The 23274-nt window shown below is 34.5% G+C and overlaps 2 protein-coding genes across 5 annotated transcripts; both read left to right on the top strand.

Annotated features, from left to right (window-relative positions):
- The first annotated feature begins 4410 nt into the window (after positions 1-4410).
- On the top strand, positions 4411-9799 carry UNE12 (basic helix-loop-helix (bHLH) DNA-binding superfamily protein). Of its 4 annotated transcripts, none has more exons than XM_078323790.1 (7): positions 4411-4848; positions 5418-5507; positions 5913-6032; positions 6277-6342; positions 6593-6658; positions 7291-7365; positions 8754-9799. In XM_078323790.1, the coding sequence occupies exons 1-7, from the start codon at positions 4639-4641 to the stop codon at positions 9003-9005; spliced, it is 879 nt and encodes a 292-aa protein (XP_078179916.1). In that variant the 5' UTR covers positions 4411-4638; the 3' UTR covers positions 9006-9799. The 4 variants fall into 4 exon arrangements, with proteins under 4 accessions (XP_078179916.1, XP_078179917.1, XP_078179919.1 ...); XM_078323791.1 differs by having other exon boundaries at positions 4479-4848; positions 8757-9799; XM_078323793.1 differs by having other exon boundaries at positions 4480-4848; positions 6593-6652; positions 8757-9799.
- A 9812-nt stretch (positions 9800-19611) lies between these two features.
- Positions 19612-21762, top strand: LOC144574056 (uncharacterized). The gene is made up of 3 exons (XM_078323887.1): positions 19612-19771; positions 20854-21126; positions 21466-21762. Exons 2-3 carry the CDS (start codon positions 20865-20867, stop codon positions 21495-21497), a joined length of 294 nt encoding a protein of 97 aa, XP_078180013.1. The 5' UTR covers positions 19612-19771; positions 20854-20864; the 3' UTR covers positions 21498-21762.
- Positions 21763-23274: the final 1512 nt, after the last annotated feature.

Below are 23274 nucleotides of genomic sequence, written 5' to 3'. Positions count from 1 at the left end.
AGTATTCCTTTGGCATCAAAACCCAATTTAATCCTTTTACAGATCTACTCCATGATTGATTTCTAAAACTTTAATCTACTTACCAATTAAATAGATTAATATAACATATTTATACCTTGTTTCCAAATCACAGTTGGAATGCAGACCGAGCGAGTAGAGCCTCACCAGGGAAGGAATCGACTCGGAGCATCAGACGTCTGATGCCTCTATCGGTTATCCACCAGGACTAACCAGAGAGCGGTTTGTTTCTTCTGCCAGAAATACCGTAAACCGCGGAATTATGCAAAAACACTATTCATAGGAAAAAGACGAAAACCTGTAAACACGAATTTTCGGTTTGTCAGGTTCATCAATATGCAAAACTGACATACCGCTAAATTCGGTAAAACACTATTTATCGATCCCGTAAATATACTCCACAACAACCCGCAAGATTATACGTCAAGTACGTATAACTTTCTTTTCTCAACCGAAACACTATTTGGGAGAGAAACCGGGAAAGAGAGAAAATACCGATTCGTTTCTGCACGAAAAGATACATGTGAATGTGCATATGTATATCTTTTTTCTCTCTACCCCTCCACCCCTATTTATAGTGTTTAGATTCGGTTGCAAAAGACCAAAATGCGCTCCAAGTTCGGCCTATTTACAAGATATGCCATTGACACCTCATCCTTTTATATGTGAAATGACCAAAATACCCCTTCCACACCCTTCCACATTCTTCTCCATGCTTCTACACATGCAAGGTGGCATAGGTGTGAAATGACCATTTTGCCCTTGTGGATAGGATTGATGACATGTCATCTGGATAGGATCAATGACGTGTCATGCGGATAAGGTCGAATCTGAAAAGACCCGAATGCCCTCGGCCCGAACACAAATAATATTCGTATAATTATTCTGAACAATTATATATATATTTTTCTTTCGGTTATTTGTTTCGGTGTCGATGACGTGTCATCTGGATAGGATCGATGACATGTCATGCGGATAAGGACGAATCTGAAAAGATCCGAATGCCCTCGGCCCGAACACAAATAATATTCGTATAATTATTCTGAATAATTATATATATTTTTCTTGCGGTTGTTGTTTCGGTAATTTATACAATGTGTCCTGCACATTTATAAATTAACCGGTTAACTTTTATACAACGTGTCATACACGTTTATAAATTAACCAATGTTTTTGCTTGTTATTTTTACATAACATTTATAATTTAATTATAACATGTATAATTAATTATAACCATCTTATCATTGATCATAACCAATTTATAATCAATCGAAATAAGATTCTCCGATTAACTCCTATATGGTGTGACCCAATAGGATCTGTGTTATGTTGGTAAATAGAGTTAAAACCGTTTTAACTTCTATAATCATGGGTGGCGTCTGGCAACACATCATGACCATCCAATTACACAGATGATGTTGTACTGTACAATATCACGATCCAGTAAACAATTTACTTGTGTCTGTTCTTCTGTCTCATAGCTATCAGATTAGTTTCAAGGTAGATGTGTGTCATCCTTGCTAACTGAATCTTTTCTTGATCTTGAGCAGATTATCAAATATAATTACTCTTGTAATTATACCGCTAGCAGATAATCTAACTCTATCAAGGGGCCCAGTGATGCTATAGCTCGTATAGAGATACGAGGGACAAATAGTATTCTTGGTAAACTATCACTTCCTCAGCTAAGCTATACATATGGAAAAGCTACCGTTATGACTGCTTTTTACGGACATCGGTAGATAGCAATCACACATACATATTTCTTAGTGAGAACGATAAATACCTCATACTTTAGAACGTGACACTGAATGAAAAACATTAATGACACGAACACAATTCTATTTAATGTTTCATTCGGGGTCTGTCAAATACCATGTTCCTAGAACATGTATCTATGTGATTAAAATGACATCTCGTGTCAGGTGGTTTGTAAAACTTAACCATCTTTTAATCCACATACTAACCTTATAGCGGTAATTAGTGTTCCTGCTAATTACCTTGGTTAGTGACCTTTTAAGATTAAGAGTATATATCATCTATATTATGGAGTTTCACAATTTCAGTCATGAACTCGAAATGATCCATAAATTCAATAATACTCAAGGCAACAAAATGATATTAATCATCCAATTCATGAACAAAGCTTTATGATAAATTATCGTATTATTGACTTCTAGATTATTACAAACTAACAGCATCTATGTGCGAAACTTTTTAACCTTGAAATTAAATATGTATAGAGTCAAGCGATAAAAAAAATATTCAAAAAATGAATGCATTAAATTTAATTTATAAACCTTCTAATTTTGACCGCTTGACTTTATACTACATTAATTCATAAGTTTAAGATTTTCACGTGTAGACGCATCACTCGTAAGGTAGATGGATTTCAACGGTTCAAAATCGTCGTTTGAAGCGAATCCAATAAATATTTAGAGCTGAGCTCACAATAAGACTCGATGAACATAAATAATTATTGAGGAGCGAGCTAGAAGTATAAATGTGTTATATCATAACTAGAGTTATGTATTATGTAATGCCGTGATGAAGTTAAGCTTTTAAGTATTGTATTATATCATGACTACAATTTTATGAAAATTAATCATGATACACAAATGATCATAATATGTTGGTCACATCATAGACTTGTCATGTTGAATATATCAGTTTGTTTAAGAAAGAAAATAATAATTAGAAAGAACATAAACAAAGATGTGAAAATATTATTAAAAATTATAAAATAAAGTAACAATATTCTAATAAAATTTGTGTAACAAAATCTTTCTGCCTGAAATTTGAATTATATATATATATTTAACTTTAGTTATATTTTATCATGTTACCTGACAAAATTAATACCATAACTTGTTAATTATATTGTCTCTCGTGACAACATACCATAACAATCACCGGTACGAGGTCTTCATCATCGTACGCGTACGTGCATGTTAGAACCGTCTTTTGAGCGCGCGCATTCTCTCCGTAACAATCACCGGTACGAGGTCTTCACACGCTAGCTACTAATTAATTTCAGGTAATTAATTAAGGTGCTCGGATAAGGATAAGCTATCAAGGTTGAGATCATAATTGCTATTGGTCTGATTAAGTAATGCACTAACCACTAATTTAACATATATACGACAAATTAAATAGTTCAATTTTCATTAGCAAATTTCCAGTTTATTTTATTATTTATCAAAACTTATGATAAAACTTATACAATGATTGATTGATGACATCATTCGATTAAGAATTAAGATGCACAAAAACTATTTAATTGTATCTTTGTTAATAATACATAAGCCCTAATCAGATTAAATCTATTGACATGCCTTTTTGATCAAGATCCCTAATAAACAGGAAACTGCAAACATTAAAGTTGTAGATTATTGTGTATGTTTTCCACGTAACTTTGAATTGTCATTATTGGAGCTGCGTAAAGAAGTTATGGTCAAAATAGAAAAACATGTAAATCTATATTTATACTGTGGGAGTTAATTGACACGTCTGAATTTGACCGTGTTTTTCTTTGTCTTGTTGAAGAAGGCCCTGAACATTTTAAGGACATATTGAAAGGTGAGAGTAAGACCTATTGGCTATTGGTTGAAGGAGCGTCGGAACCGTGCAATCCGGTCACTACTCACTACTCACTACTCAGTATTATGCAATTTCTTCAATTTTATTATTGAGAGGGAAGCTTGAACCCATGATAGTGTATGCAATTTCTTCAATTTCATCTTAACTTTTTCGTAATCTAACCACTTCCTTGAATCATTTTTTTTTTCCCCAGCTAAAATGAGATCCAAACACCTCTTAAAACAAGTGGGAAAGGGGACAGCTTTCTCAAGTTTCTTTGATAACAAAAGAAGGAAAATCTTTACATGTTCAGTACCAATAGTCGACTTTATTTTATGACTTTGCCTGAAAGTCCAAAAAAGTTAGAAAAGCAATTTTGCTCGTCACCGTTTCAGAGTTCAGAGTTTCAGTCCTTTGCAAGAGAAAAACGCTCTCCAGTCAAGCGGAGACTAGCTGGAGGGACCGAAACAGTTACCAAATTATACTTGCGCGGTTACCTAATTAACTTATAATTACATACCTCTTATCCCCTTCATTAACCACGCTAATCCCAAGTTTGCACCGTACACGCAACCCAGTAAATTATTCTAATTAAAGTATTAATTTAACATTTTAACTCAGAAACGTACACAGCATAAGAAAACAAAACCCGAAAAGAAGGACAATAGACCCGAGCTTTCGGATTCTTCTCTTTCTTTCCAGATAAATTAGAGCACAGACTCCGTTCATTCCATCTAGAAGACCTATAAAGACTTGTACCCGGGCCCACACCACCAAATCATATAAATTGATTGATGTGCACTCGTAGAACAGGTCTATTTTATCAAATTCTGGTACCCTTCTTCCCTTTTTTAAAGCTCCCTCTTGCACCCATTCCAACCTCTCATCTCTCTCAGCACAGAGCCACTGTACTAACTAGTATCTCTACTTAATTTTCCAGTCTAGGACCAGTATAGTACGAGAACCAAGTAAAGTAAAGTGAAGAGAGACCTCGTGCCTTCCTCAGTCTCTCCTTTCGATGCGCTGTGAGCTAACACGGCCATGGCGAACCACCACCAGCCTCCGCCGCAACCACCGCCGGACGACGATTTCTTCGAGCAGTTTCTGTCGTACGGAATCGCTGGAGACGCGTCCACAGCTGGTTCCGGCGGCGGAGGCGCGCCGCCTCCTTTTCCCTTGGCTCTGAGCCTTGATCAGGGAGCTGGAGAAGGATCCGCTAGTGGAAAACGGATCCGAGATGAAGCCGATAAGGTACTTAGCGTTCTTCGGCTTGTGGAATTGTGAAATTTAGGCGAACTTCTCTCTGTTGCCTATTTTCCTTTTCGTAATGTTTTTTGCACTGCTAATCTATCTCTTTTAAAAATGCCCTGTGCTGAAGTGCTTGGAGTAACCATATGTAGCTAACAATCAGTGGCATGCAAATAACTTAACAGTGGGAAAACAATCACTTGAATGGGGGAAATTATTTGTTAGGGCTATATTGCGAATTGCAATGGAGTTATCAATTGCTCTCCCCTTTTCTTGTCTAATTTCATCAACCGGGGGATTTCGCGCGCATTTATTGCAGAAAAGCTGACACTTTTTTGCTCGCGTTGACCCCTAATAAATTACTAACTGATGTTTTTGCCCTTAGAGAATCTTGTCTTTTGTGAAAGGGTCATTACATTCAGGCACTTTTTTCTGATGGTGCATGCACAGTAGACAACTTGGTTGGTTTTAAACATTAGAGCAGAAATAAGAAACTTTAAGGGTAAATTTGTAAAGATTCTACAATTAATATGGATTTATTTCGGAGTGACGCCTTTTGTTTGGTTATGTAGGAACGAGAGGCGGTACATCTGACGGGTTTGTTCCCGCCTGGATACGGACATGTGCAAGCTCATCAAATTAGGCCTAATCCACCACCTCAGGTCCATTTGCTTCTAGAACATTACTTATTAATTAATTCAATTCCTGTTCGTTTTCCTTTTTCTTTGATCCCACGCTCCCTATTCTCTTTCTTAACTATTTTGAAGAAGTAAAAAAAAAATTAAAAGATATTTTCACACAAAAAAAATCAGTACTTCAATTTTATGAAATTGCAATTTCATTTAGTTTAATACTGTTAAGCCTGTAGTTTCAATTATCATTTTTGCATGCACAATTCATTTTGCAATGATAATTCTAAAAAACTGTATTCTTAAAGCTGCAGTTGTGTATTGAAATCTTAAGAAATTGTTTCATTTCTTTTGGAAACTGGGTGTAACTCTTTTTTCAATATCTAAAGAAATTATCCTTTGTTTTTCTAAGGTTTTTTTTTTGCAACTTGTATTCAGGTATTCCATGCACAACCAAAACAAGGAGGCGCACCGACCCCACCGCAGCCACCAGCCCCACGGCCAAAGGTGCGGGCTCGGCGTGGTCAAGCAACGGACCCCCATAGCATCGCTGAAAGAGTAGGCTCTCATCCCCTTCTTTCTCCACCTCAATTTTTGGTCTACCGTTACAATATGAAATGTCACTACCGAACCAATAGATGAGATCGGCCAAACATTCATTACCAGTATCTTGTCTTATATATTGATATTTATTTTTTTCATTTTTTCTGTCTGCAATTGACATGATTGGTTTTTTATTAATGTAAACAACTACGTGCATTATGAGAACATATTGCAGATGATAATTTGACTTGTAATGCAGTTAAGAAGAGAAAGAATAGCAGAGAGGATGAGGGCTTTGCAAGAATTAGTCCCTAACACTAACAAGGTACGCTCGATATGTTTTTAATGTTTAAAAAAAATCAGTGTCTGAAAATTGAAATTGCTTTCTTGTAAGAATCTGATACTTGATATCTCGTTATTTGATTTCCATGTGTATTTGTGGTGGACTTCCTGTTTGTAATGGATTTAATATGGACTTGCTTCTTGTATTAAATATTTTCTAAAAATAATAGAAAGAATGATATAATTTTTTAAAACGATGGTTTCTTTCTTATTTGGTTTTCTTACTTGCACAGACAGATAGAGCAGCAATGCTTGATGAGATTTTGGACTACGTAAAGTTTTTAAAGCTTCAAGTAAAGGTTCTATGCTCTATTACTCCCCCCTCCTCCCACACACACACACACACACCGACACACATAAAGAATGTGCAAGACCCAACAAATGTAAAATAGTAATACTTAAATTAATAATCACCATTGTAATGATAATTATGATGGACAATGAAATAAATTACAAAGAAATAAGAGTTTTGCTGTAAGAAAATGGTCATTGCAATACCACTGATCGTTCTAGTTTTTTTTTTACCTAATCTAATGTAACTCGAACCAAATTAAATTTGAAAAACCATTCTTTCTTCTCTGCTACAACCTAGAACTTGTGAGAATATTGGAGAATTAATTTACCAGCCTTGGAAAGTAAAAATACCTAGCTAGTCGCCAAACTGCGGCCCCTTAGCAATGAAGTGTCTGCCACTCCGAGATTTATAGGTGTAAACCCGTCTGCTTTTCCTCAAATAAAACATGGAGCTCACATGGTAAATATTTACTATAAAGAGAAATTCTGACAAATTCCTGAGGAATCTATGGGCTGTTCATTAGACTTTGTATTCGGTCGTCATCATGAATTTCTAATTATTTTATTCTTTTTAAATTATTTGCTTATTATTATTCCTTTTTTTTTTCATTGTGGTGATGGTTGGTTTGAATGGTAGGTGTTGAGCATGAGTAGACTCGGCGGTGCTGGTGCTGTAGCACAGCTTGTGGCTGACATTCCCCTCTCTGTTGCGGTATTTACATTTTGCATTAATTTCTTATTATGTTTGAAAAAGCGTAAATTGGGATTATTGATTCTCTTTGGAAAAACTGAAGAAACATAATCTATCTAAAGAATATGAAACTTAAATGTGTGATAAGCGATTATCTTTTAAATGTGTTATTTTTTGTGACCTTCTGAAACATCTGAAAATACCCAACATATAACAAGTTATGGAAGTCCTTCGTGTAGTTTTCTTATTAGATGCATAGCTTTTTCAAATAAGAAAAAGATGAAATTTTAGATGCATAGCTTCTAAATGAAGGAGAAACTGTTTTCTATTGTGAAAATATCCCATTAGCTCACACCTAAAAGAATGCATGCATCCAATATCCCTGTTTTTCTTTCTTGTTTCTTCAGAATGTGCCGATATAACACAATTTTTCTGAATCCTGTTACCCATTGATGTGTTGCCGTGTATGGAGGCGTGTTCCTGTTCTTTTTGTTTTTGTTTTTGGAGTTGTGGGAACTCCTAACGAAAACTATAATTCACTCTATTGTGAAAATATCTTAGAAATTGTGTTGCTTTATGACACTTTCTCAATCAAATTGTAGTCATTTTGTCTATGATTGGCAAGTCAGAATTGTGTTGTCTCACACCTTTTTCTTTGCAGAAACTATATCCAATATCCTTCACTTTATTCATTGAATCATTAATTTTTTTATTCTCAGACACACTCTGTACCACAACTATTGTCAAAGTCAAACATCTCCCATTCAGTATTTTTCCTGTGCACCCTCCACAAAAAAAAAAACAAACCTGATGTTCAATATTCATTTTTTTTTATCTGTTGAAAAAATAAGATTGGGTTATAGGTCTAGCCTTGAAATCTTTTACTGTGTAAGGATAAAAAATAGAATATTTTGCTGAGGGGGCTGAAAATTTTAGTGCCTACAAAAGCTACCAAGTCTAAAGAACAATAATGGAAATGTTAGCTCTTCCCCTTCATTCTGACTTGAATATTTTAATTCCAACCCACAAGGAATGGCAATGATGACATTTTATATTTTTCTTTGTTGTACTCAACAAGGCATATTCTCTGTTGAATATTTTTTATTCTTCTATTATTAGAACCCTTCTATCATTGCTTTTTTGTCACAGCATGCGTGCTACAACTTATAGTATAAACTTGTTCTCCTTTTCTGAATTTTTTATAAATGAATTTTGAACTTTCAAATCATAAAGAAGCATAATTATTGCAAGCAGGTTGGTACCGGACCTTGTTAACCAGTAGTTTCTTTCAGCATGGTATTGATACCTATCTATCTTAATTTCTGAGAGGAAGTCAACTAGTGGCAGTATACTGTGACATATATAGCCTTTGGTGACGACTAATCATCTCTACCTGATGCTGAATTCAGCAGGGGGAAGCAAGTGAAAGTGGCAGTGGGGCCCAGCAGCAGATATGGGAGAAGTGGTCGACTGATGGAACGGAGAGACAGGTTGCAAAACTTATGGAGGACGATATCGGAGCAGCAATGCAATTTCTCCAGTCAAAGGCCTTATGCATGATGCCCATCTCTCTTGCAGTGGCCATTTATGATACACAACACCACCATGCACCAGAGCCGCACCAACCAGGTGTTAAACCAGAACCCAACACCCCATCATAGTTCCATAGTATATATATAATAACGCCAAATCACTAGGATATACATTTTTTTTCCTGGGGCAATTCGACTTTTGGTACTCTTTGACGTGCAAGCTTTTAGTGCAATCTAGTCCTCGGAAAATAAGAACTTGAGGGACTGCAACGAAAGAATTGCATATAGATGTGAAGTAGAGGAGCAAAAGTGCAATTGTGCATTTCACCATCTAACATTGTAGGAGAAGACCTCAAAGATCTCAACGTGTAAGAATGCTGTATGATGATGTCACCTTTTCTCTCTCTTAATTTCTCCATCCTTGTTGCTTTTTGGTTTTCTTTTGTCAAAGGTGTATTTGATTGCAAAAGGGGATAGGAGTGCCCAAAAGGGGTCTACTCGTTTTCTTACATCTTTTTTTTTCTGGTTTCTACTGTTCTATGAGTGTAGCGAAGATAAGAGAGAGAAAGGCAGGGCAGCTAAATTTTACTATAAAAGCGTTTTATTTATTTCTTTTTTATTTCTTAGGTTGCCCTTGTATTTGGGTGTGATGGCTTTTGGTGCTGTAGTGCACTAACCATACACTTTGTGGTGGGGCCTAAATTTGCTTTTTGTGAGCTAGTGGAGTGTGTTAGGGCTAATCAGAAATGGTCTGTGTGCATAATTTTCACACATTATGTTTGACAAAATTTAAAAAAAGGGGACCTGTGCTGAAAATGGATGCTGATGGTGATAGTGATGTTGCTTGCAATGTTATCTCATTTTCTTTAAAAAATTGTATGATTTCGTTTTTATTTCTAAGCGTGCAATTGTTTTTGCTTCTAGTGGGATGTGTTTCTCAAGTGGGCTGAGATTTCTCTTTCTATTTTCTTCTCCGTAGTGCCTATCTCGTTTGACAAGGACGCCCTAGGATTTAGACCTTGTCTGTCTCATCGTTCATTCGTTTGTTATATATTTTTGGAAATATTTCAAATAATATGCTCGGGTTTTTATGGTTAAAAACTTAAAATTAATCATCAAGTAATAATTCTGTTACAAGCAGTTTGTTCTTTTAACGCGATAAATTATCTAATTGATCTGGAGATATGTTGCTATTTGATACTGGATGGGTTTGGACTTTGGAGTACTGTGTTTTGAAATAAAATAGGGTTTAAGCATCTAATATTATATTTTATTGGTAAATTAGAAATACGATATAATCAAAAGAGCCAACAAACATGAAACTTTTAAACGAGTATTGAGCAAAAAAAAAAAATGAAAAAAATGTTACATCTCTCGTAATAGTTGACCAACCCAAAAATAAAATAAAAATTCGATTGCATCTCCTCTTTCTTTCCCTTTTGCTTTTTATGTAGGTCAGGCCGGAGGGGTGGAGAAAGAGGGCAATCCGAAGAAAATTTGGTCCAATATCTGATTAAAACCATTCAATTTGTATCAAAATGCGCACGTATCGGTTTAGATATACGGACAGATTCTAACATAAATCATATGCATGGATTTTAATGAAAATCGAACGATTCCGACTAAATATCCTACCAAGTTTGATCTATCTGATTATTTCGGAGGGATGATGTTGGTGGATATCATGCGGGTAGACGGGTAGTACTCTTTCTAATTGTCAACCTTTCATAAGTATATATATAACAAAAACAGTTTTTGGATTATTTCAGCCCAAAATAAATTTATAGGCCATTTTAGCCTAATAAGCTCAAACTGAGAAATCAAAAGGTAAAGGAGATGAAAGCCCAATAAACCAAAAGGTCAAAGAAACCCAAAACCTCAAATAAACCTCAAAAACGCTCTTTTTTTACTGCCTTTCCTGTCTCACCATGTCTCTCTCAAAACCCCTTACCAAGCTCTTCTCTTTCTCCCATGCGACCTCCTCCGCTGCCTCCGCCGCGCGCCACCTCCGCCGCCGTCTCAATCCCCCTCTCCCACCACCGCCTTCCTCCCTCTCCGCTTCCCTACTATCTCTCCACAACAACATCCTCCAACTCCTTTACTCTGGCGACCTCGCTGAGGCCTCTCTCCTCCTCCGCCACTCGTTCTACTCCAATTGCCCTCCTTCCGTACACACCGTCAATGCTGCTCTCCGATCTCTCCTCCTTTCACACCACCACTCCGACTTCCTCTCTCTCCATCGTTTCTCTCTCCAATCTGGCATGCCCCCCTCTGTCACAACCCACAACCTTCTATTGCAGTGTTATGTCAGCCTTGGCCGACTCGACACGGCTTTGGAACAGCTGAGGGTGCTTGAGAAGGAAGATTTGGCCGTTACCCCTTCGCCAAGCAGTTATCGTGTTGTAATTCAGGGTTTGGTGGAGAATGGGAGGCTCAAAGAAGCAGTAAATCTTAAAAATGAGATGCTTGAAAAAGGGTTTGTTGGGCCTTGTTGTAAAGTTTACAACTTTTTGATGGGTGGTTTTGCAAAGGCCGCAAATGGGGATGAGGTTGTTGCTTTGTTTGATGAGCTCAAAGAGAAGCTTGGTGAGGAAGCCAAGGCGTCTTATGGTGTAGTGTGTGGGAATTTAATCAAAGGTTATTTCTTGAAGGGCATGGAGAAAGAGGCAATGGATTTCTACAATGAGGTGATGGGAGATGGCTCAGGAGTTAAATTTGGGGTTGACAGTTATAATTCGGCGTTAGATGCACTCGGTAGAAATGGTAAATTGGATGAGGCCATTAAATTATTTGAGAGGATGGAGAGGGATCATGACCCACCCAGACAAATTGCGCTCAATTGCAAAAGTTTGGATTTCATGGTTGATGTGTATTGCTCTTCCGGTGAGTTTGGCAAGGCAGTTATGGCTTTTGGTAAGATGGAAGAGAAGAATATCAGCCCTGGTGTAAAATCCTACAATAATTTAATTGAGCATTTGGTAAGGAACCGGATGGTTGCCATGTCAGAGGAGGTGTGGAGAGAGATGGGTTTGAAAAAGGTTGACCCGGATGAGTCTACTTATGTGCTACTCATTAAGGCTTGTTTTGGAGTTAATCGGGGTGATAATGCTTTTGATTATTTCAATAAGATGATACAAGCAGGATTAAAACCTGGTTTGATTGCACATGAACTGGTTTTGACTGGGTTAGTGGATACAGGTGCAGTAGACATTGCACGAGAAGTGTTCAATAAAATGCCTGATAGAGGGATCAAACCAAGCTCGGCATGCTATGAGTTGCTACTAAAGGCACATCTCAAAATTGGGAATTTGGAAGATAGTATTAAAATAGCAAAACAGATGCTTTTGGACGAAACAATAATTTTCCGGGATGAAATGAAGGAGCTTTTGGTACGAGAGCTTAGTGAAGTAGGTAGAGAAGAGGAAGTGGAGAAATTGTACAAGGAGGTAGAGAGAGAGAAGGAAGAGGCAGTGGCCCAGGAGGCAGAAGAGAGAGAAAGAGCCAAGGCGCTTGAGAAAGAGGAGAGAGAAACTAGGCGAGCTGAGTTGGCAGTCAAAGAGGAGGCTGCAGCTGCCGCCAGTAAAGCGGCTATTGAATCAATTTTGGGCTCTAGAAGGAATGCCGATGCAGAGGAGGAAGCACCTGTGGATGGTTCCGTCAGAAGTGGTGATTTTCTTAAAAGAATTGGCATTTCTAATGAAGAGAACGGAGGGGGGAAGGATCATGAAATATGAATACATGATGGGAACAGGTTAATTGAGGTGCATGCTGTTTATTTCATGTTTTACATTTTTCTCTTGTGGCTTTGGCTTATGATTCTTTGTTGTTTTAAACAAAAGAAGATGAATTCAATTTGCTTTCAGTTTCTTTATTTAACTTGTGGATTATCAATCTACAAAACAAATAATACATTATAAATGGATGATCCCCACCAATTAACTTGACAATTGTACTGACGCTAAGATAGAACAACATTGCATAATAAAGAAGATCTCGTTTATCAATATAATTAAGAAACAAGAGATTAAAATGAATGGTTTACCAACTTCCAACCTGCTTTCTTTGCTGCATCCACTAATTCATGCATGATTTTGTCCTGTAAAAGAGGCCAAAATACATCTGCCTTAATTAACAGAGCAAAAGTCATAACTGCATTTGAGCAAGCATGCCCCCAATTCGGAAGTTTATGTTACCTAGTGTTTTGAAATTACCCAGGCGGGTTTGAGTCCAGTCCACCCGTGACCCGTACCCGCCCGGTCCGGACCGTGCCTGGGTTTGACACAGGTCCACGGGTAATCCGGGTAAGGGTTGAAGGGCCGGACCCGGTTTTTTGCCATTAAACCCGTGATAACCTGGTCCGTTTCAAACTCGGACCGTCCGGTTTGGTCCGTGTACCCGTGATACCCGTACCCGTTACCCGTGATACCCGTATCCTTTACCCGTGATACCCGTATCCTTTACCCGTGCTACCAGTATCCTTTATCCGCCTAACCTGTACCTGGCCGGATTTGATTTTTTTTTTTTTTAAATTCAAATTTCATTCCCCCCAAACAAAACTCTTTAAACAAAACTCTTTAAATGAAATTTGGCATTTTTTAATATTTCCACTTCAGTATAATTGTAATCAATGTAAAGTTTGAATCGAAAAAAATAAAAATAATAAATCTGATCCTATGCATAAAAAAAATCTAAAATAGATGGATTATTTTGAGTTAATTTCGAAAATAGATGGATTGCTTGAAATATGACAATTGTTTGTTACGGTTTTTGAGAGCCAACAATATCTCTTTTACTAATCTGATTATTCTTTTAAAAATATAGAAATTTTGACCTTGAAAAATCTGAAATAATTATTTTAATTCAACTACTTTATAGATTCAAGAATTGATTTTCAAATTACACAATTAAAAATTGAATAAAGTACTTAAAATGAGAAACAAACATTATAAATTATGAAAATATAAACGCAATAAAATAATCAACAAAAGAAATTTTGTTAAGGTTCATTTCAAAAGCTGTTGTATAATATATGTATAATATGAGGAGGGTTCAAATGCAACTCCAAATGTACCCTATATTTCAAATCATTTTTCTCTGTTTTCAAAGTCCGAATTATCAATTCGAACCATTAGATGCGATCTATATATTAAGATGTGCTTGCAGACCAAATTTTATATTTTTTGGAATTTTTTTACTATTTATTAAGTCACTTTGAAAATCGCTGATCCAATGGTCCAAAAAAATGTAAAATCAGCGATTTTCAAAGTGGCTTGATAAATAGTAAAAAAATTTCAAAAAATATAAAATTTGGTCTCCAAGTACATCTTAATATATAGATCGCATCTAACGGTTCGAATTGACTATTTGGACTTTGAAAACGGAGAAAAGAGATAGGGTGCATTTGGCACAAAAATTTGGGTGCATTTGAACCCTCCTCGTATAATATATGTATATGAGGAGGGATCAAGTTACAATAATTTTTGAGTTACAACAAACATTTTTTACATTTTCAAAGTCCAAATCGTCGATCCAAACGTTAGATGTGATCTCTACAATAAAATGTTCTTGGAGACCAAATTTTACATTTTTTGAAATTTTTTTACTATTTTTAAGATGGGTACAAAATTCAATGGTTTGAATTTGACTAGTTTTTGTACCCATCTTAATAAATAGTAAAAAATTTCCAAAAAATGTAAAATTTGGTCTCCAAGCACATTTTATAGTAGAGATCACATCTAACGGGTTGGATCGACGATTTGGACTTTGAAAATGTAGAAAATGCTTGTTGTAACTCAAAAATTGTTGTAATTTGATCCCTCCTCTATGTATATATATGTATATAGAGTAAAGCTAGGGGTGTGATGTGCTCACCAAGAGGGTTTGGTGAGCACAACTCAAAAAGTATATCGAATCAGCTTCAAACGACAAATCCCAAACCGTTGAAATCCATGTGCTTCGTGAGTGACGCATGTACATGTAAAATTTTGAAAGTTTCAAATTCATTTGCTACATGATCAAGCGGTAAAATAAATGAATCTTTTATAAGTTGTTTTATATATTTATTTTTTCTTCATTTCTTTGACCGCTTGACCTTGTAGCAAATGAATTCAAAACTTCTAAAATTTTGCATGTACATGCATCACTCATGAAGTACATGGATTTCAACGGTTTGGATTTCTCATTTGAAACCAATCCTATATGCTTTTAGAGTTGTGCTCATCAAATTTTATTGGTGAGCACATCACACCCTAGCTTTACTCATGTATATATAATGAGGAGGGATCCAATTATACTCTTTTTTGGTGATACCGGATTACACTATGTTTTCAAAGTCCAAACAGTCAATCCACATCATTCAACATGATGGATATGTTAAAATGTGCTTGCAGATCAAATTTTACATTTTTCTGATTTTTTTTACTATTTATTAAGATGGGTACAAAAATTCAATAGTCTGAATATAGCGATTTTGTTAAATACTTAATAAATAGTAAAAAAATTCCAAAAAATGTAAATTTTGATCTGGAAGTACAGTTTAACTTATCCATCATGTTAAACGGTTTGGATCGATTGTTTGGAATTTAAAAATTTTGAAAATGGAGAGTGTAATTCGGTGTCACCAAAAAATGGTGTAATTGGATCCCTTATCATATATAATATATGTATATATAATATATGGAGGTTCGCTATTATACCATAAGCATATGAGAGTATATCTTATAACTCGTTTTTGCGTTTTCAATGTCTAAATGGTTGACCTGAAGCACTCAACATGTTCTCCATATTAGTATGTGCTTGGAGACCAAATTTTGATATTTTTTTTGAATTTTTTTACTATTTTTTCAGAATTTCAAAACAGTATGTTTTGAAAAATTCTAAAAAAATAGTAATTTTTTCTCAAAAAAATGTAAGATTTGGTCTCCAAACACATTAATATGGAGAACATGTTAAGCACTTCAGATCGACCATTTGAATATTGGAAATGCAAAAGCGAGTTATAAGCATATGCCCACATATGCTTATGGAAGTAGAATAGCCAACCTCATAATATATGTATATATAATAGAGTAAGGCTACGGTGTTATGGGTTGCATAGAGGGCTACGGTGCTACGGCTCAATATTCGAGTTTTCAAAATCCTAACGGTCGATTCGAACCGTTCATCTTGCTCTCCATATTAATATGTGTTTGGAGACCAGATTTTATATTTTTTGAAAAAAATTTACTATTTTTTTAGATAGGTAGAAAATCACTTGATCTAAAATATTCTGCATTATTCAGATATTTGATTTTCTACCTATCTAAAAAATAGTAAATTTTTTTCAAAAAATGTAAAATTTGGTCTCTAAACACATATTAACATGGAGAACAAGATGAACTATTCAGATCGACCGTTAGGATTTTGAAAACTCGAATATTGAGCCGTAGCACCGTAGCCCTCTATTCAACCCATATCACCGTAGCCTTACTCTATATAATATATGTATATGTATATCAAATTTGACCTCTACTGGCAAATCAACAAGTATGGACTGATACAAGGATCAAACTGCAAAAGTGATTACACTAGTATATAGAGCATTAAAAAATACACAGAATTGACACAAATTTCAATTTATTTGGATATTTCTACAGTTAGTTATGAATTTCCAAAGTTCGGCTTTTGAAAAACTTTAAACAGTCATAACTTTAGCTAGGAAAGTCAGATTTACGCATATGACCACTTTTCGGAAAAGGAGGGGGGGGGGGACTAGATGAATCCGAATATCGCCTTGGGGGGTCACCCCCAGGCATCCAAAGCATCATAATTTAAAAAAAACGTCGTTTAGTGTCTCAAAAATTCAGTTTAAGTTTTCGTTCAACGGTAGACGTACAACGATCGGTATTTTGTTTAGTATAATTTAGGTTTTTGTAGTGCAATTATTAATTGTAGAATTTTTTAGTTTACATACAAAGTAATTTAGCGTTTTGTATAATTATATTATATAATTGTATAAAAATCTAAATTATATATAATTATATTATATATACATATAATATATACATATACATATATTATATTATACATATATTAATTAAATTTATGCATAATTAATGTTATAAAGTATTTATTGCTTAATTAAATGATTTTGACACATTAAATTAAATAACATTACATGTATGTTGCTTACATTACTCACGTCTTCTATATATGAACATGAAACATAAACTCTTGTTTGGTGAGTTAATGAAGAAGCACGAGAATATATCATCTGTTGGTCAATCAAAACCGTTTAATTTAAAAAGCACTACATTTATTATCTTGCATTCAGGTTTGATCAAATTTTATTTTTATTTACCCATCCATCTAGTTGATTGAAAATTGAAGTATCGTATGGTTATAAACACTTCGTGTTGGATCGAAGCGCATACATAATAAAACTTCCGAACTTTTATGTTGGTTGGTTACGTTCAATGTTCTTCTGTTGATAATTTTAAAATAGATTTGGGAAGATTTTATTGCAGATCGACCATTGATTTTCCTCATGAAAATGAACGGTCCAAAAATGTTTTATAAATTTGAAGGGGCATATACTAATGAAAGTCTATAAAAATGATATGTATAAGTATTATTTGAATATATAAGATCTAAAAAAAAAAACTATTTTTTCTGAAATTTTTTCATGTGTTTCTGTACATCTATTAGGTGTTATGTACAAGTAATTGATTTAAGCAACATTGTTTTAAAATAATTCGTAATTTTGATTTATATTTTATTATAACAAAAATTATTGAATATGCAATCATGTCAAATGAATTTTGATTTATATTTTATTGGTTTAAAAAGAAAAAAAAATAGAAAAAAAGGAAAAAAAGAGCAACAAAAAAAAATCCGGTCCGGACTAGACCGTGCAACCCGCCTACCTGTGGTACCCGGGGGTTGAGTCGGGCCGGGTAGGTTTTTTTTTTTTTAAAAAAACCCGTGCTACCCTACCCGTGTCGTCCGTGACCCATGTCGTCCGTGTCCATGCCCGTCCGTTACCCATTGCGGATTCACCCAGCCCAGACCGTCCAGCCCGTTTGCAATACACTAATGTTACCGCATACATCAAATGTTTATCACAATTAGTTTACATGCCACGTACCAGATAATGTATCGTAGGGTTGCAAAAAAAGTTACAGACTCGGAACTTCACTCAGTAATTATTTGTTTTATCTCGCTCATTTACAATTCCAGTCAGTCTCAACTCGAATTAACTGATTCGTCTTTGCTTTATTTTTCGTAAGATGGTAAAAAGAGGGACATAGGATGGAAATAAGATTCTATTTCATTTATGTTTCAATTAATTTTTTAATGTTAATTTTATAATTGAGCATCAAGTTAAAACATAATTCACGCACTATGCATTATAAATGAGTTGAAATAGAGTTATATTTTCAGCTTATTATTGTCTTCGAATCCAATTGCAGTTAACACGTTTATTAACTTAATGGGAGAATCGAACCCTGGTATTGCGCCATGAGCCAATAGACTGGACCGCTTCAACCACTACACCACTTCAATTTTCTTATCTAAATCACTTCAGTTTTCTTGTCTAAGTCTAGAATGTATACTCAGATTATCCTGAATTTTTCAATTTTTAACATAAGTTTGAGATTTTCAAGTCAACAACTCTGGCGCGTTGACTCCATTCATCTATATCCCAATGCAAATCTGTCTACTCTTTATGGAAAATTTTCTTTTGGGATTATGTACAAACATTTTTTTAATCCATCTTCCAATTATTATTCATTTTTGAAAATTATATTTTTCAAATCAAAATCAGTCCTAAGAGTTTTGTTAATTATGATACCTATAAACTCAAACATCTCCATTTTTTTTATGAAATTGAACTCTTTAACCAAATCAACCCTAAATATTACTCCAAAAATTAAAGAAAACCAACAACATTAAACTTAAAACTAATTTAATAGAAGTTTACTAAAGTATCAAAACATGAATTGTTGTTTTCTATCGACTCTATGCAAGAGAATTTGTGAACTGAAATCTGGCCTCATCTCTGAGATGCACGTACTTGTATTCCTCATTGAACCAACAGAATATATGCTTTTCTCATCTGTACATCAAAGTAAAATCAAACTTTTTGTCCCAAAAAATCACTAAACTTTGAATACATTGCTTATGAAATTTTGGTGTCAGAAAGCGCAGAAACAAACTGTAATTGAAAAAAAAAGTGTTGAAGTTGAAAAATAATTAATATTTTTTATACAATTTTTTTTCTTCTCGGCACTAATAAAAATTCAACTATCGAAAAAAAATGGTTGATTTAACTTCAGTGTAGGCTAATAGTTAATCTAAGACAAAAATTACACTGAGACAATGATAAATTGGTAATATGCATATTAAAGAATCTATATTTTTAATTTAAAATTATTACACCTGATCTTTCTATAAAAATATACTTAAAGATGAAATTTTATATATTATTTTTAAAATTTTCTACAACTAAAAGTAATAAATAAATTGTATATTTTTATACAAAGATCATGATTTAATTTGACAGTTAAAATTTTGAAAAAAAAAAAAATTAATAATAGGGTAATTTAGGGACCTTTAATATTTTGTAAATAATGTTTTATATCAATGAAATTGACAGTGTCCTCACTGTCCTTCAAAAAATTTTTTTTTTGAAAAATTTACGAAGTCCATTACTCTCTCTCCGTCCCCCTCAACCTCAATCAATCCTCATTCCTCACGCCGCGCAGCCACACTCTCGCCTCTCCCCCTCTCCCCCACCCGGTGTCGAGCCCCTCACCGACTCGCCTGCGAAGAAACCAACCGCTCCTCGTAGCTCACCAGGCGACGCGCCTCTCACGGCCTCATCCCCTCCTTTCGCTCCTTTTAGCCTTTAATTGGTTTGCTTTTTCTAAATCTCTGTTTCCACCTTGAATTCGTCAATTATTTGATTCAGATGGAGTTAGTTCAGATCTTAAATGTAACATGCACTTTGTTAGTACGATTATTTCCTGTTGGTATAGAATTGTTACTTTCCAGTTACGGGTCTCCTCAGGGGTGACTCGTAAAAGGAACGTTCTCAGTCCTCTACATGTCTCAGAAAGAAGAGTTGTTTTCCTGGGATTAGTTGTGATATTTCTGTTGAATTTGCATTATCCGTGTGTAATAAAAAAATTGATAGTGGAAAATTTGCAAAGCTGACAAAAAAAGAAGAAGAAATATTTATTGATAAAATAGTAAACAATACAAGAGGAATAACTCACCCAACAGGGACCAGGGGACCCGAAGGAAACTCACTCACCCTAAACTAAACTTAACATTACACTATGAAAAAAACAAATAAACTCTAATCTGCTATCTTCTCTGAGCTTATTTATAACAAAAAGTTAGTTATTATAGAAGTTTGAAATTAAGTATGGTAAAACATACAGCAAGACTTATTTGTATAAATTGCGGTATTCATTTACTTTTTGAAATTTCTGGACCAAACCACATGTTGCTCCGGGCTGATACGTTATTGGTATAGTACCTTCGCCATTTTTTAAACTTTTCTTTCTGGCTGCATCATCTTGTTCAAATGAGAAACCATTGACGCTTTAACACCAAACTAGATCCAATTAAGTTCAAAGATTTTCTTTGTTTTACTGGTATCAGAACGGCTTGGTACAATGCCAATCAGGCCAAGTACTATTAATCACTGAAATTCAGGTGTAAAATCCAAGAGAATCCATTTTGAGATGACCACTTTCCATAGGTTGGTACCTGTCAGTGCCAATAGCTGTTGATACAGCTGGTAAATACTCGTATATTGATGGGACCATAAAAAAGAGCCTATTGGCATGGAACTGACAACCTAATTGGTACATGACGGTAACACAAGGCTGTATTGCTGGATCATTGTTTTCTTCTTTTTTAAATAGCAAAGTGATTGATCAACGTTAATATTGATTTTTTTTTTTTTCCGTTGTTTCTGTGAGAGCAGTTTCATTTGATATGGCAGCTAACGACTCAAAAGAAGTGCTTAAAAATGTCGATTGGAAAACAGTTGGAGAAACCAGTACCTCGACTACTGCAACAAGTTCGAGCATTCCGATTGTGAAAAAACGGTTGCCCAAAAAATTGAGACAGGTACCGGACTACTACTTCATGCCACGCCTATCTTGGCCAAAGGCTTTTGCCATCTATGGTACGTGCATTGTAGCTGGTATTGGTGCAGGAATGCTAGGAGAGATCTGGATAAAGAAAAAGATTGAAGGTTAGTTATAGTGGTACTTAATGTTACAGTAACTTTTTTTTTGTTTGGCTAAATTGCCCGTAGGCTTACACTTGTTTAGTTGAACGGAGTCATTTTTCTCTCTCTTTAGACAAAAACTGGCTGATATGAAATGCTTACAAAATGTGAAATATTTTGAATAACCTATGCGGAGAACTACTAACATATCATGCATACCCTCCAAAATGTGAAATATTTTGAATAACCTATGTGGCATAAGTAATTATCATTTCCACTCAGGTCAAAATCATGCCGTTTCGAGATTGATCCTTTTTTCTTTGTTTATTAGTCTAACAATCTGTTATTTTTGGTAAATTGCAGAGGATGGTGGCATTGTATGGGAAATGAAATAAGTAGCACTACATGTTTGTTATGGTTTCGAGTCAAGACGTATTTATTTATAATATTTTTCTAGTTTTACTTTCTTTTACTCCTAGTACCTCAGTTCTTTGTTTGATGCATTGAGTTCGGTGAGGTATTATAGTTTAGGGTTTGAATAAATTGCTAACTACAGCTTATTCAGAGATGTAGGGAATTTTCTGGTATTATGTAAGGCGGCCTCATGTGCTTTTGATGTAAGAATTCTATTTATGCTACTTTATTTTCATTTAATGCTTCGATTATTTTGGGAACCCTATACCGGATGATTAACAAGTTTTGAGCTGGTTGATAATTAAGTCTGCTTGGTTGGTTTAATATAACTTCACTAGTTGTTTTCCTGTAGAAACTATCCAAAGATGTATGGGCCGGCAATAGAGGGAAAGTGTTGGGTTGAGTATTATTATTAGGAAGCGTCTAATTGTTCACAGCCTTTTGTCCACCATTTGTCCACAGCTCTGACTTGTGCGAATACTGTAAAATTACTTCTACATGCTGTATAATTATACAATATATCACATAAAATATATCAGTTAATCACAAAACATCCAGCAACTATTTGAAGTGGTCCCATGATAGTTAGAAAAAAATTGCAACTTGCACAACATGACAAAATAAATGTACTTTCAAATTTTACTTTCAGAAATTACAGTTATAGAAAGTTATTGGCAGTTAGAGTTAGTTATTAGCGGTTATTAGCGGTTATTGGCAGTTAGAGTTAATTATTAGCTTCCGCACTGGGTTGAGTCTTGTATACTGTAAAATTGAATCTTGTATACTGTAAAATTGAATCTTGTATACAGTAAAATTTTCAATTGAATCTTCTACACTGTAAAATTTACAATTGAATCTTGTATACTGTAAAATTGAATCAGCAGAACTGTAAAATTAAATATTGTATACAGTAGAATTTTCAATTGAATCTTGTATACTGTAAAATTGAATCTTGTATACAGTAGAATTTTCAATTAAATCTTGTATATTGTAAAATATATACTGTAAAATTGAATCTTCTATACTATAAAATTTTCAAATAATACTGTAAATTTTCAATTGAATCTTGTATACTGTAAAATTTCTAAATCTAAACCATAAAATAATATCATGTATACTATAAGATAAAATGTAAAAAATGCTACATTTCAGCTTAAACTACAACCTGCAAAGAATCATGTATACTGTAAATTTCAAAATATAAACCATAAAATAATACCATCTATACTGTAAAATTTCTAAATCTATACATACATCCATCATCTGTTCAACAAAAATATGTTCACCACACACAAAATCTGTTCATCCCCAATGTTTGACTATGTTGATTCTTCAATTCTTACATCTCCCACAACGGGTTCGGCATTTAAATCGATTTCTACAACCCTAATTTCTGCAACACTATTCATGCTAGAATTTTCACTTGCCAAATCTTCATTCAAATCAAAAGCCATTGGGGCAAAACTGTAAAAATTAATACTAAAGAACGTTAGACACAAACAAAAAAATATATAATGATGTACATCAAAATATCTTCATAACACTGTATTTGTATATCTTATATATTGTAAATTACTTAATATAAAATGTAATATACACATATCATAATAACTAATACAAAATGCATATGAAAACATTACTTATATACTATAAAATTTGTCACCTATACCGTAAACCAAACCCATTTATAACATAAAATGATATACATAACATTTAAAAAATAACAACATATACCATGTAAAACTGACTTGCACCAAT

The sequence above is a fragment of the Carex rostrata genome, chromosome 22 (genome assembly GCF_964058835.1).
Source record: "Carex rostrata chromosome 22, lpCarRost1.2, whole genome shotgun sequence".
In the NCBI taxonomy this organism is placed as follows: Eukaryota; Viridiplantae; Streptophyta; class Magnoliopsida; order Poales; family Cyperaceae; genus Carex; species Carex rostrata.
The sequence above is the reverse complement of the archived record's forward strand: the minus strand, read 5'-3'. Positions and strand labels throughout refer to the sequence as shown.

Coding starts and splice junctions, on each gene's coding strand:
- UNE12 (XM_078323790.1), top strand. CDS start 4,639: ATGGCGAACCACCACCAGCCTCCGCCGCAACCACCGCCGGACGACGAT. Junction 5,508..5,912: donor GGCCTAATCCACCACCTCAG/GTCCATTTGCTT, acceptor ACTTGTATTCAG/GTATTCCATGCACAACCAAA. Junction 6,343..6,592: donor TAGTCCCTAACACTAACAAG/GTACGCTCGATA, acceptor TTACTTGCACAG/ACAGATAGAGCAGCAATGCT.
- LOC144574056 (XM_078323887.1), top strand. CDS start 20,865: ATGGCAGCTAACGACTCAAAAGAAGTGCTTAAAAATGTCGATTGGAAA. Junction 21,127..21,465: donor GATAAAGAAAAAGATTGAAG/GTTAGTTATAGT, acceptor GGTAAATTGCAG/AGGATGGTGGCATTGTATGG.